Source organism: Pararge aegeria, chromosome 2, assembly GCF_905163445.1.
Source record: "Pararge aegeria chromosome 2, ilParAegt1.1, whole genome shotgun sequence".
NCBI lineage: Eukaryota > Metazoa > Arthropoda > Insecta > Lepidoptera > Nymphalidae > Pararge > Pararge aegeria.
This window is the reverse complement of record NC_053181.1, coordinates 3,880,665-3,894,175: the sequence shown is the minus strand read 5'-3', so window position 1 is coordinate 3,894,175 and position 13,511 is coordinate 3,880,665. Positions and strand designations below refer to the sequence as shown.

Here is a 13,511-nt window from a genome sequence, read left to right as displayed (position 1 = left end):
TTATTTAAAATCTTTAAGTGTAAAAGTTAGATTAAATCTTAGTTTAAAATCTTTAAGTGTAAAAGTTAGATTAAATCTTAGTTTAAAATCTTTAAGTGTAAAAATTGTCTAATGCAGTCATTTTCACGAAGATCATAGTGAAAGGAATAGCAGTACCTTTAGAGCTGTCTAATATGTTTAGAGATTTTGCTATAATGCCTCGATAAGTTCTTCTGTACTTACTTTGAGGGAAACTGCATGTCTGAGTCTCCATAATGTTCTCAATGGCGTGGAAAGTCTAGGAATAAGCAATTGGACAGCATCCGCAGAAGAGACCCTTTGATGACGACTTTGACTTAACTACCCTAGGTCCAATCGGGCCAGTGCTGAGGCACCTAAGCTCAAAGGGTCCTTCAGCCTCCGAGAAGGACATTCGAAAAAGTTCTATGTTGTAAGTTGTTGAATAATGATTTCTTTACTCTTAACCTTTCGGCGCCTGACAACCAAATCTCGAACGGCTCTTGAAATCACTAAAAAATGTAGCAGCATATTAACTGAATGATTCCAAAAGCGGCGTAGTTAACCCGTGCCTCTAAGAGCGGTTATTATCACAAACACGTCAATATAGATAAATAAATAAGGACTGGAGCCCACCAACTCGGATTAGATCTCCTTCCTCCTCCTCGTTAAAGATCGACGTTCGTTTTTCTTTTTGTCCTAGCGATAAAAAAATTAAGTTATTCGCCTTTAACTACCCAGGTAATATAAATTTCGGGTGGTTTGATACTAACTGACATTTCGTACCTTTGAGAATAAAAAATAGCAGGCAGGTACAAGCAAGGTACGAGCAATTAACCATATAGTTTAATATTTGGGAATGCATTAGGTAGATACAATTAGATTAAAAAAGACTATTAATTGTCCAACTTTTATTTTACATTTTCAAACATCGATATTAATCTATGTAATATAGGTAAGTCATTTGTTTTCCAAGTTCTTAAGTATTTTCTCGGTTAAATGTTAAAAGTTTTTTGGTCTAAAGTAAAAAAGGCCCGTTGCAGTTAAACAAAATTATGATAGGTACAAATTTAACATTTTACACGATTGTGTGATAATAAAGACGATTTTTCTTTCTTCCTTTCTCTCTATAAGTTCGACTCGATCTATGAATGCCGTAACCTATAGCGTGAACCCAACTAAAGTACATTATTCCGGTGAGAGTAAATGTAATAAATCGGAGTGCGTGACGCGAAATAGAGCTTCATCGACCATCGGGCGACGACCGAAAGCAAACCCACATCAATGAAGTCGGCAACGAGTCGAATTGCGGCCGATCCGACGTAGTGAAGTGAGCTCCAAGCGCCACTCAGTTGACTACAAACTCAAATCGACGACGCATGTCGCTTCCCGCGTTGTTCCTCCCGAGTGTACAGTGCTAGTGCAATAACATAACACAATTGTTTTGTGCTGTGATATAGTGTCGTGTTACTTATTAGTGCAACGAGGCTGTCCCAAAAGTTGTTGTGATGCAGTTGTGCGTATACGTATGGCTGTCTTGTATAGCCCTCGCAGGATATGTACGAGCGACAGAGGTAAGGGGACCTTCTTTAAACGCGGCATTCCGGCTTTTTGTGAGTAGGCATAATGACTACTCACTAGACGAGTGCTGGACCGGTATTGTCTCACGCCTTGTTCTTATAGTACGAAGGAACACGCGTTCATGAATCTTGCGTAACTTTCAATGTCAACACGAGAGTTTTACGAGTGTAATTCACTCATTTCTCTCGCCGCTAATCTAAAATCCTCTGTATGGCCGTGATTGTAAATGCCATTATGGAGTTGCACTCTGTCGCATCGCAGTGTCCATTATATTATCGTTACCTTGAACGAGCCAGTAATCGCCAGGTAAACATTTGTTATCGTGGTCCCTTCCCATCGATTCGAGTTGTTTTTTTTTCTTTCGTTTTCGGTATCGTGTTTACTATATAAACTATATACGACTTACACATACTTATATATCTACTTGGTATCTTTATAGCTAAGGTCATGAATGAGAACGCGATATCGATGCTACCGTTAATTTACGGAGAGCGTGCAAAGTCGACATTGCCCGGAGGGCCTCGTAGGCACAGCTCCCCAATATCGAGTAGGTAATCCTCTTAGAATGATTGCCGGATGTTGTTAAAAATTAATTGTTTGCTTTTGAAAAAAAAACGTGAGGTGAGGGCGATGAACAATAGTGCTGAACGAGTACCATTTTGTCACTCATAAATTACCTCATTAGTTTGCTGGCTTCCTTGTGTCCCCAAACCCAAACTACCGGCAAAAGAAAATACGAAATAACAAACACGACTATTTTCTACTAACCAATAGAAGTCTACCCAGATGTGCTCTACAGAAGCTTTGTCGACTCTTTCATTGGAAATCTACTCAGAAACTCTATGCAAAGTCGACTCTGTCATTCACTAACTCTACCCAGAGCCAATGTGTCTACCCAGGCAATATCAAATATAAACAGTAACAGCTAACAACGAAACTCGACAGAGTAATAGGTATCTACCACGTATCGCCCAAATTTGGGAGAAAACTTGGGCGACTTACTTTACTATCAAGAAATCCAACATAATACCTATTTGGTATTAACAAGCTAGTGCGCCACTAAGTAATAGTTAGAGAACTCTACCCCGAGGCGCTATGTAACATTGACTGTATTTTTAGAACTTTACAGTGCAGCGTCTAGCTCTGTGCTAAGTTGATTGTCATTCGAAATCTTTATCAAGACCGCGTGAAATGTTGACCTTGCCCGGGCAGTGGTTTTTGTCCGTAACAACGATACTGCTCAGGGAACGCGTAATGCCAATTTTAAGGAGAAAGCTAAGCGGGCAACACACGTCAGTAAAGAAACAACTACATGCATGCGCAAGGCGCAAGATAAAAAAAATAGTACTGAAAGCAAGTTAGTACTATTTCCTTACTTTTTAAAACAACAAAAACTCATTCCCAGACTTTACCCAAAGTCTTAGTGCACATCTAATTATTATTCCAATATAAGCAATGGGATGTATGTAAAGTCAACTTTGCCCGGGCAGTGTCAACTCGATAAAACGTTAGTGCTCCACTAAGTAAACTCGGGAACTCCGCGCCAAGAATCTATGTAATGTTGTCTGTCATTCAAGACCTTCAATTAGAGTACCTATATGTGCAAACATAATTAGCTTTCAAGACTAGCAATAAGCTTTGTGCAAAGCAAACACTGTCCGGGCAGTGCTAACTTTGCGCTTCCAGCGGTCTTCGCCCGTAACTACGCAACTGGATATAGTGGCTGCGTATCGCCCACGTCTGGGAGAAAGCTAAGCGAGCCGAACACCCGTCCGTCAAGAAACAGCTGTGTGCATGCCGTAGGTACTATTTATGTCGTAGGGCGCGTGGTCGTGTCGTAGTTTAACGCCAAATGAATCACTACAAAACAACTAGTATAAGCATGGTGTAACCTTTTCGTTGATTCATCTGCAGACCATTCTTACTTGTCTCACTATAAAAACAATCTTTTCATTACTCTTTTGTGTGAAGTATTTATTTTATGCTAAAAACATGGGTACAAAAAGAAAACCTGTTTTTATTACATAAATTTTAACATTGTTTTTAACACGCTTTATTTTACATTCTCACAGTAGGTTAATACATCTCTCGTTTCGATTAGAGGGCTTTAGTGAAAGAATTTCGTTAATAAGATCTCTCCTGTCACTGACATTTATGTACTTATCTCAAGACATCATCTGTTAAAGTAGGTAGGTACCTAAGGAGACTTAATAGTATTAGTTTTTTGTTATTGTTAATTATCAAGAAACTAACAATGTAGGTAAATAGAAACGGCGATGTAAGCCGATTACTGGAAGCCTTTACTAACTGTCTGCCTTGGATCATTTATAAAACTCAGAGAAAATTCATGTTAGGCGGAAAAAAATATGATATAGTGAGTATATAGGGATGACTGATTAATAAACCTTGTAACTACTAAATAGCCCCAGAATTAGACATTTTATTATGAATGTCGTATCTTGCTACTTGGAATATAAATATATGCTGTATAGTTATTGCGAAGAGAAGGAAAAGGATATATCACTATATATATATATATATATATATTTCTTGTGTGCGTGTGCATGTCGCTGGACCGATTTGAATAAATTGTTCGGTATGCGTTTGTGTGGCATCTTGGATGGTTTAGATTAAAAAATCGGCCGGCAGATGGCGCTGGGGTCCGCTAGAATCACTATAAAATTCAAGCTGTCATCTGAGGATTTTCGTTTAGATTTATTATTAATTTCAGATGTTAGTGTTTTTTTTAATCATTGATTCATTTTCTAGTGCATGCTCAATGACCTAATGTGTTGACTGGAGCACGGGTCGAAATAGCGCCAAAGCACCGGCTGGTAGTGACAGTATCATGACTGCAAAACTCCAATTGATTACGAACTTCCCTTAAAAGGTGATTGAAACCTCGACCCGAAAATCGAAACTATAACCTCGAGATAATAAGTGCAACACGGAGTCGATACGTTGGTACATTTGGGTCAACATTTGGTCTTGAATGAAATTAGTATGTTAATATTTAGGCACCCATCTTTAGGTTTTGATAAACAAACGGAATATTTAACTCTGACGTGATTAGCCGAGGCAGTAATGGAAATTCCTAGACGATAACAATAAAAAAGTTTAAAAATATTGTTGATATTTTATAATATTTAGCTTTGAGTCATGACCTACATTGTAATTAAGTACATTTGATAACCGCCGTCTTCGTGTCTAAATATTATGTGAGTAAAAACATTTTTAAAGACTTCACTGAAAAACATTACCCGATGCTATCATCCTTGATAAAACATATTAAAACAATTTACAAAATAAATGAAATTTTGAAGGATCAATGAAAAAAATACTAAAAGAGATTTTTTTTTTAATCTCGTGCATTTTCATAGCGCTTAGGGCATTCAAACTGCAATTAAACAATGAAACCTTTCATTTAAATTAATATTGAAAAAAGCCGAAATTACACTCACGAGATTAAATAATTATCTAGCGCCTAATTAAATAAATAAATATTTTATCTGACTTGTACCTTGTTACTGTGTATGTCACTGATTTAAGGAACTAATTCATCATCCATTACTGGCCAATTACAGGGCACGGGTCTTCTTACCCAATGAGGAGGGTTTCTTAGGCCGTAGTCCACCACGCTGGCCCAGTTCGTATTGGTGGACTGCACATGCCTATCGAGAATATTATTGATAACATTTAGGCGTGTCGGTTTCTTCACGATATTTTGAGTCGAAGGCCGTGGGTTCGTTTCCCACAACTGGAAAATGTTTGAGTGATGAGCATGAATGTTTTTCAGTGTCTGGGTGTTTATATTGTATATTCTAAGTATTTATTTATATTACTTATAAAAATATTCAACAGTCATCTTAGTGCCCATAACACAAGCTACGCTTACTTTGGGGCTAGATGGCGATGTGTGCGTTGTCGTAATATATTTATGTATTTGAAATTTCCTTGAATACAAAACGCTCCAAAATATTAGAGATGCGTGCCGGAGATTAAACTCGGACAACCAGATAAATTGGTCGTAGCTCTAACCATTAGGCTATCACCGCTTCAGAACTAATTGGCTGAGTGGTAATTCCAACAAAACAACTTCTTTGCAATAACAAAATTTGTCGGGACCCACTGAGGACAAAAAGAATGCCACTTCAATGGAAATAAAAGCAAGCGCGCAGCCTACAGCGGATCCGGGGTCGGCAGAGTTGTGGTACGTAACTGAGACAAAGCCAAAAGTCAAAGTCAAATAGTTCTTTATTCAAATAGGCATATAGATGGCACTCTTGATTCGTACATCACATGTAAAATAACACATAGTAGTGCGTTAATGGCGATTCCTTAACTCGTCTACTTAAAACTAAAGATTGGGTTCCAAACGCGCCCTGGTCTAAGAAGAAGCCCACAACATACTCAGCCGGTTGTTTTTTTTTTTTTTGACAAAATAAAACAACTGTTCTATCGATTCAATTTGTATTTATAATGGCTAGTATTCCATAATATGGTTCTACAGAGCACGGGTGATTTGTTGAACATTTATATTCGTTTAACAACCTATGTCGTACTGTGTCAAATTAATGTGAACTTGTATGTTTTTTTGCATAGCATTTGTAGTTACTTAGTCAATTATGATATCAACGCATTACCGGCCTACTATAGGGCACGGGTCTCCCTCCACAATAAGTAGGGTTTAGGAAGTAATCCACCACGCTGCCTCAGTGCGGATTGGTGGACTTCATACGCTTTTGAGAATATTATAGAGAACTCTCAGGCATGCAGTTTTCCTCACGATGGTTAGGTTAGGTTAACAGATCTTCGGCAACGTACCCTCTACGCACGTTTCGCTCTGTCTGTTTGGTGTGGAGTATAAAGAATGAAGAAATTTTAAATTAAACACACAGATTCTCCTGCTTTTCGCGGAGTATAGCCAGTTAAGCTTAATTTTCATAATATATCAAGGAATCCCGCAAAGTAGCGACTGCTTTTATCGAACAAATTACGTTGAAAGGCTAATTCTAAAGATCCTGACGGATAATGGACAGACTATTGCAATTATTGCATTTCAATGATCCTCGATATGTATGCGAAGTTTCAAATCAATACGACGTTTTGAAGGGGTGTAAATTAATTAAAAAATAAAAAGTTACATACCTACGGATAAGCTTGGACGTGAAAAACGGTAGAAATGATAAAATGCACAAATCAGCCTTAACTTGTATTAATTGCAACGTGCTGAAACCGAATCTGGTCTACAAAATATGAACTAGAGCTGTAGGTACTAATTCAATTAGCTCTACCGCTAACCTGATTTATATGCAAAAACTCGGTGAGCAGTCATGAACGGTAAGTAGCTCGCGGAGGTTCCATATGTCCTCATATGGAACCTCCGCTGGCAATGGAAGGATCTCGTGTCCCATTCCGCGAGCTACTTACCTTAGGGCGCCCGCATTCAGGGGCAACGCGTGAAATAGGCCGACCGACTTCCGCCATTGTTGCCGATGTTTTGTTTATGCTCCAACCAGAACAACCCGATGTAAACAATCTCTTTAAACTGGTAAAACTAGGTTCGCTGTTGTATTGACCATGATCAACATATTATCGGCCTATTCAGGGCACGGGTCTCCTCTCAAAGTGAGATGGGCTTGGCTAGCCAATGGCCAAGTATGCGTTTTACACGCCGATAAGAGTATTATGGAGAACTGTGCATGCAGGTTTCCTCAAGTTTTCCTTTACCGTAAAAGCATGTGAGATTTAATTGCTTTAAACGCACATATAGCACAAAACGCACGTTACAGGTGAGTGCCGGGGATCGATCTCGCACCAGTAACTCCTACGGACGGCAATTTATTTATTTATTAACTTTATGGGCACCAACAGTTTCACAGAAATAAATAAAGGGAAATAAGAAATATTATAAATTTAGCATCCTGTTAATGCCTTAAATACCACTTATTATATATTTCACTTATGGGCTACCACAGCTTGAATTGTGTAATAGTGTATCGGAAGGTAGCATCAATAGTAAACAAGTATGAAGATAAAGTGTCAAAAGAAATTACAGTAGCAATAAGATAGTAAAACAAAAAAATAAAGTCCAAAAGCCAAAGAGCGACTCAAGCGTATGCCGTCTTACGTGGCCCAAGGTTGATAAAAATTGCACTTATTGCCTTAATCTCCGGGAATATCCCTTCTCCGCCTGGACCATGAGTTCCTCTGCACGCACCGTGGGGCGTCCCCCTGTGAGCTGCGGTCTTTGATGTGTAAAATACCTGTCTTGCATTCTTACACCGACATGGTAATCTCCATCCTCAAGCGATTCAACAATACATAGATTATCAATTTTTAGTTATAATTATTTTAAGTGTGTAGGAAGAACAGCCCGGTTGATTTATCAAATCGCAGAAGCAGGGCTGTTATTTTCCAAATAAATTGTGAATTACGAAATTAATAATTATAAACATATAAAATATAACAATGTAAGAAACATAAAAAAAAAAAAAAAAAAGAACGGACGATGAAATGATGAACGTTTGATGCATGTTTGAATTTTCTTAGATTATTTGTTATGTATTCAACCTTAACAATTTTTATTTCCTAAATTACAAAAATACTAAAAGTCTAAAATTTAAAAATAATTGTATTAATGTTTTACATAAAACAATTGTTTTTACAGTAATAGGTGACGCATATGTTTTAATTGCACATTAATTTAAATTGCAATTGTTTTTTGATATTAGAAACAGACGCTTCAGAGTGTCTGTCAATATTTCTTAACCCCTGTAAACAATAAACAATACAAAGTCTGCAACATTAATTAAGTGACAAAATACCCTAAGTAATAATTGGACGAAGTTGAAAACATTGCGAAAGCGTGGGTACTTAGCAAATATTTGCACGCGCTGATGGAAGATAAATATTTGGTAGGTGTAGTACTATAGGTACCTACTTACCTTCGTTGCTCAATAACCTTCACTGGATTTGAAACTTTATGCAGTCTACTGATAATATGAAAGAAAAAGTCGGGAAATTTTCATTTCTTAAAATGATGTAACCTAACATGAGTTTAAGATTCAAATTATGTTTTACTCTCGGTTAAAAAATTGTTCCTTTCTGATCCTTGTTTAATGACAGTAAATAAAACATGTTAATCTATTTATCATTATTAGGTATAAATACTACGTTGTGCGATATACACAACTGCGGTGATAGCAGTGGCGTGCATCGAGGTATGCAGACGATTTAAAATGAAGAAAATCTCCAGTACGAATGGTAAATACTTAAGGATAGGCTTTTACAATGCTTATCCTTAAGTTTTTTATAACTCATTTTGGAGATCGCAATTTTATATCATCTGCATACCCTGTGCATACCCTCTGTGCAAGCCACTGGGTGATAGCCCAGGTAGGACTTCGATTACAGTTTCGGAAGGGCGAGTTGAATCGCTATTGTCATAGGGAACGAGAATTATAAGGGCCATGTGTAATATTTAGATAAAACTAATATTATAAGTCCCCGGGAATGGCTATTTTCCATTGTCAATTTATAAATTGTTGTCTGACCGAAGCTTTCAGACCAGATCAAAGAGACTTCAGACATTAAAAATTCCCAAATTACACCTGCCAGGAACGAACCTGGAACCTACAGCTTAAAATCCAAGCGCTCACCGCTGCGCCAGAGAGGTTGTCAAATTTGATTGAAAATGGATGGGTTGTTGTATTTTTCAAAGCAAGGGTTGTTATTTCCACTCACCTTTTTCGATTTCATTGCATAGTTATCTTATAATCTTTACTTAATATGATAAAGCGGTGCAACGGTTATGCTGAACATAGGTAACAAACAAACAGACACACTCACGTATTCATAAGTTATGGATTCTTTTATACCTTTTTTACTGCGAGGTCTCTTTAATTTTTTTCATTCTGAGATGAGTTATGTTAAAATTTATTTAGAACTTAGTCTACCCTTCAAAATAGCTGGAATCTTTGCAAAGCTTTTAGCGACCAGTTCGCCGCTTGGCGTCCTTGAGAATTTGTAAGTCAGAAACGATCTCAAGTACTGTCGCAAATGTTTATTCTGTACCTACTTCCTAGTACTAGTCAATAGAGCGCGCTTTACCCAACAGATGTGATTTCAAAACGCAAAAGTAAAGTTTTATTGTTGTATAAGTTAATGTTAAAAGAATAGACATATGTAGTCCTGGACTTCTTTTTAGAACTTTTTACAGCTTCGAACGAGCTGGAATTTGAACTCGGCCCCCGGAAAGTGAAGTCGGGCTTCTACCCAATGCGCTATCAACGCTTCAAGCACCTCTAACTTTTCTAAGTTATGTGCGTTTTAAGTAATTAAAATAGCACTTGCTTCAACGGTGAAGAAAAACATCGTGAGGAAAACTGCATGCGTGAGAGATGTTCATAATGTTCTTAAACGTGTGTCATCACTAACCACCAGGTGAGACTGCAGTCAAGTGCTAACTTGTACCTTGTAATAGGTTGGTGATCACGAATCACGCTGATCCTAACGAAATTTTCAAATCCTTGGGAAATAAAAAGTCCACCAAAATCACGCCATAAAGTTTGTTTTATTAACGTAATGTGAGCGGGGCTCGCATAAAATAGCCTCTTCTCAAGCGCCGTAAAAAGACGTCCATCACAAATGTAATAATGCTTCACATAAATCCGCATGCTTACGGAATTCTCGGCAATAATCTACCGCCTATTGATGTCTTTATAATAAAGTCCTAGTTATGTAAGACATACACACATACATAGACGGCCGATTGGCGCAGGGGGCAGCGACCCTGCTTTCTGGGTCAAATGCCATGGGTTCGATTCCCACTGCTGGAAAATCTTTGTGTGAAGAACATTAATGTTTTTCAGTGTCTGGGTGTTTATATTTATTTATATTATTCCTAAATATATTCATCAGTCATCTTAGTACCCATAACACAAGCTAGGTTACTTTGGGGCTAGATGGCGGTGTGTGTATTGTTGTAGTATATTTATTTATTTAATTCTCACAAGCGTCCTGCTATTGCAGTTTAGTACATAAATCTATATTTATACGTCGAGGTATATCAATCAGATCAGATTTAATCATATGCCTAGACAGAGTGAGATTTTGAGACTGACATTTAGAGTATCCGCATCTTAAGTTAATCGGCGTAAATTCAATAAGTAATGAGTGGAGAAAAAGATTAATATAACATTATATAAAAGATTATTATCTCTTAGCACCATTAACTTCCTGTTACAAAACTAGAAATCTTTCTCAACGTGTTATGTTTTTTTTTGCGTAAAGGTTGGTTACCCTATGCAAGAACTGGAGCTGTTCGAACCGTTTGCTTGATAAAAGGACATTGAAAGATTTTCCAAAGAAATTTTTTCCGCCGTTTTGCTTGAAATTCTGAAAATTTACTCTTCAAAAATTATTTCCTTTTTGCTACATGTTTAAAAAAGTCTTCATGAATTTCTAAGCACAAAATGTGCTAGTCTCAAATAGTATAGCTGTCATACGATCCCGTCTAAGAAATTCACTTTTCTTGGATTTTTCTGCATGCGATTTCTTTCATTACATTATGGAATTAATTTTCTTTACGGATCTTTGTAATGGAATAAAATTTTTATATAATAGGAATAGTATTTAAACTTATACAGACTTTAGAACGTTCCTTTAATTTATATCTTTGTTTTTTTTACACCCAAGTCTAAAATAGTTGGGACCTAACCAAAATAAGGCTAGAAACGTAAAATAAGCGAGTATGGCTTACATAGTAATTATTCATCATAAAAGATAATGTTTTATGAAAATGTACTCGACCAGAGAGTTACAACATCGAGTTTTAGTAGAAGAGCATTATTAAGTAGGTACTCGTATTATAGTTGATGTTTTAAGTAAAGATACTAAACTACTATACTACACAAATATTTTTATTTATTTAGTTAGATAAAAAAGAAAAATTACGAATTTATACCTTGTCACATAAACACTGCGTGGTTTGAGATGAGGTGAGTTACCTAGTTGTCGGTAATTGTTTTACTCTTAGTTGATCTTAAGAAGAATAATAATAAACAAAATGTAGCCTGTGTTACTCCGTCCTTGGAACTAACTCTATGCCAAAAATCAAGTTGATTGGATGTTTAGTTCAGGCGTAAAGGACGGACGATCAAACAAACGAACTTTTGCATTTATAATATTAAGTACGGATAGGTATTTATTTATACTCTTTATTAATAATAATAATAATAAATATTTATTTATTTATACTCTTTATTTGCACACTACAAATTTAAAAAAAAAAACGGAAAAAATGTCATTTGCTTCAACGGTTGCTCCATAATTTTCTTAAAGGTGTGTGAAGTCCACCAATCCGCACTGGGTCAGCGTGGTGGACTACGGCCTTAACCTCTTCTCATTATGGGAGTATACCCGTGTCCTGTAGTAGTTTTACCCGTGCCTGTGTGTTTGGATTAACCTATGCTATCAAATAATACTTTGAGAATTGAATAAGAGATTATTAAACTCATATATGAAATGCATTTTCAAATCACATCCCTTCATCACCACAAATAAAAATTTATGAAACAAAACTATATTAGAGAAAAAAAATGTAGTGACAAACGGTGGAGAAATTGAATTTAAAAACGCATTGTGTTTCGACGCTGTCGCCTTTATTCAGTGGTTGTGAATGAAACAAATAGGGATTAAAAAAAAAAACACCCGGCTAAGTTTGTTGTGGGCTTCTTCTTAGACCAGGACGCGTTTGGAACCCTCGTAGCTTTTTTTTAAGTTTACGAATGTGGTTATCGCCATCATCTCACTACCGTCTAATTCTTATGTACGCATCAAAAGTGCAACCTATGGGCCTACTTGAATAAAGATATTGTTGACTTTGACTTTGATAAATGCATTAAGTTTGACATGGAAAAAAAACTATTTTATATGACTTGACTATGATTTTTAGGAATTGTGTGAAGGTTCTGTCACAAATGCTTTTGTGTGGGTCGTCCGGGGACCACGCCTTCACTCGTCTGGGGAAGGCGTGGTTCCCGGTGTAATTACAGGCACACGAGCAGTGGCAATAGCCCGTATTAGAAGAGGATTTTTTCCATTTTATGCAATTTTCCTGCTTTATGCATACCCTGGTAAGAAACCCAGTGCACGCCACTGCACACGAGGCCTAACTCCTTTGACTCAGGTTGATGGACGTGTTCCCTGCGATGTCTTTCTCTATTTGTGGACAATCGTTTTCCATTTACCATCAGCTGGGCCATCTGCTTAATCTGTCAATCCCTACTTCCCTGTCCCTATCCCTCAGTGGCGTGCACTTCATACATGCACAAAAGAACTGCCTGCCCTTAAATTGATATATAATATTACTCGCATAGAAGGAGAATTTTTGGCCTTTTTATGCCATTTACCTACTGAATGCATACCCTGGTAAGGGACCCGGTGCACGCCACTGTTATCCCTATCCCTACTAATATTATAAATGCTAATGTAAGTTTGTTAGTTACGCTTTCACGCAAAACCTACTTAACCGATCCTCATGAAACTTTGTACACATATTCTTGGAAGTGTTAGGAGTAATATAGGATACTTTTTATCCCGACAGTTAGCTCGGTTCCTTTGGGAGAGGGGATGAAAGTATTTGACGATTTTACACCATACCTCCGACAAATTATAATCGATTTAAATAATTATTTTTGTACTATAGAGGTTATAATATGTGTTTAATTTTGCCAAAAGTTTGTGTAGATCTGATGAATGTGGTTGGAGATAGAGGACAGAACTCATCAGCGGACTGCAGCAGACCCCTCATTTAAGGCTTAGCGATACTGAATACTTTAAAAACAAAATCAAACGCAGACGAAGTCGCGGGCAACAACTAGTTATTACTATAAAAAAAACTTCAACTTCAACGTGATTATTTAAACTTT

General features: G+C 37.0%; 1 protein-coding gene across 2 annotated transcripts in view; it reads left to right on the top strand.

Moving 5' to 3' along the window:
* Positions 1-1,366: 1,366 nt before the first annotated feature.
* Positions 1,367-13,511, top strand: part of LOC120628233 (syndecan-like) — a 406,497-nt gene continuing 394,352 nt past the window's right edge. For both annotated transcript variants that reach the window (XM_039896515.1, XM_039896506.1), the window contains exon 1: positions 1,367-1,571. In XM_039896515.1, the coding sequence (XP_039752449.1) occupies positions 1,506-1,571 (66 nt within the window). In that variant the 5' untranslated portion in view covers positions 1,367-1,505. The remainder of the gene's footprint in view (positions 1,572-13,511) is intronic.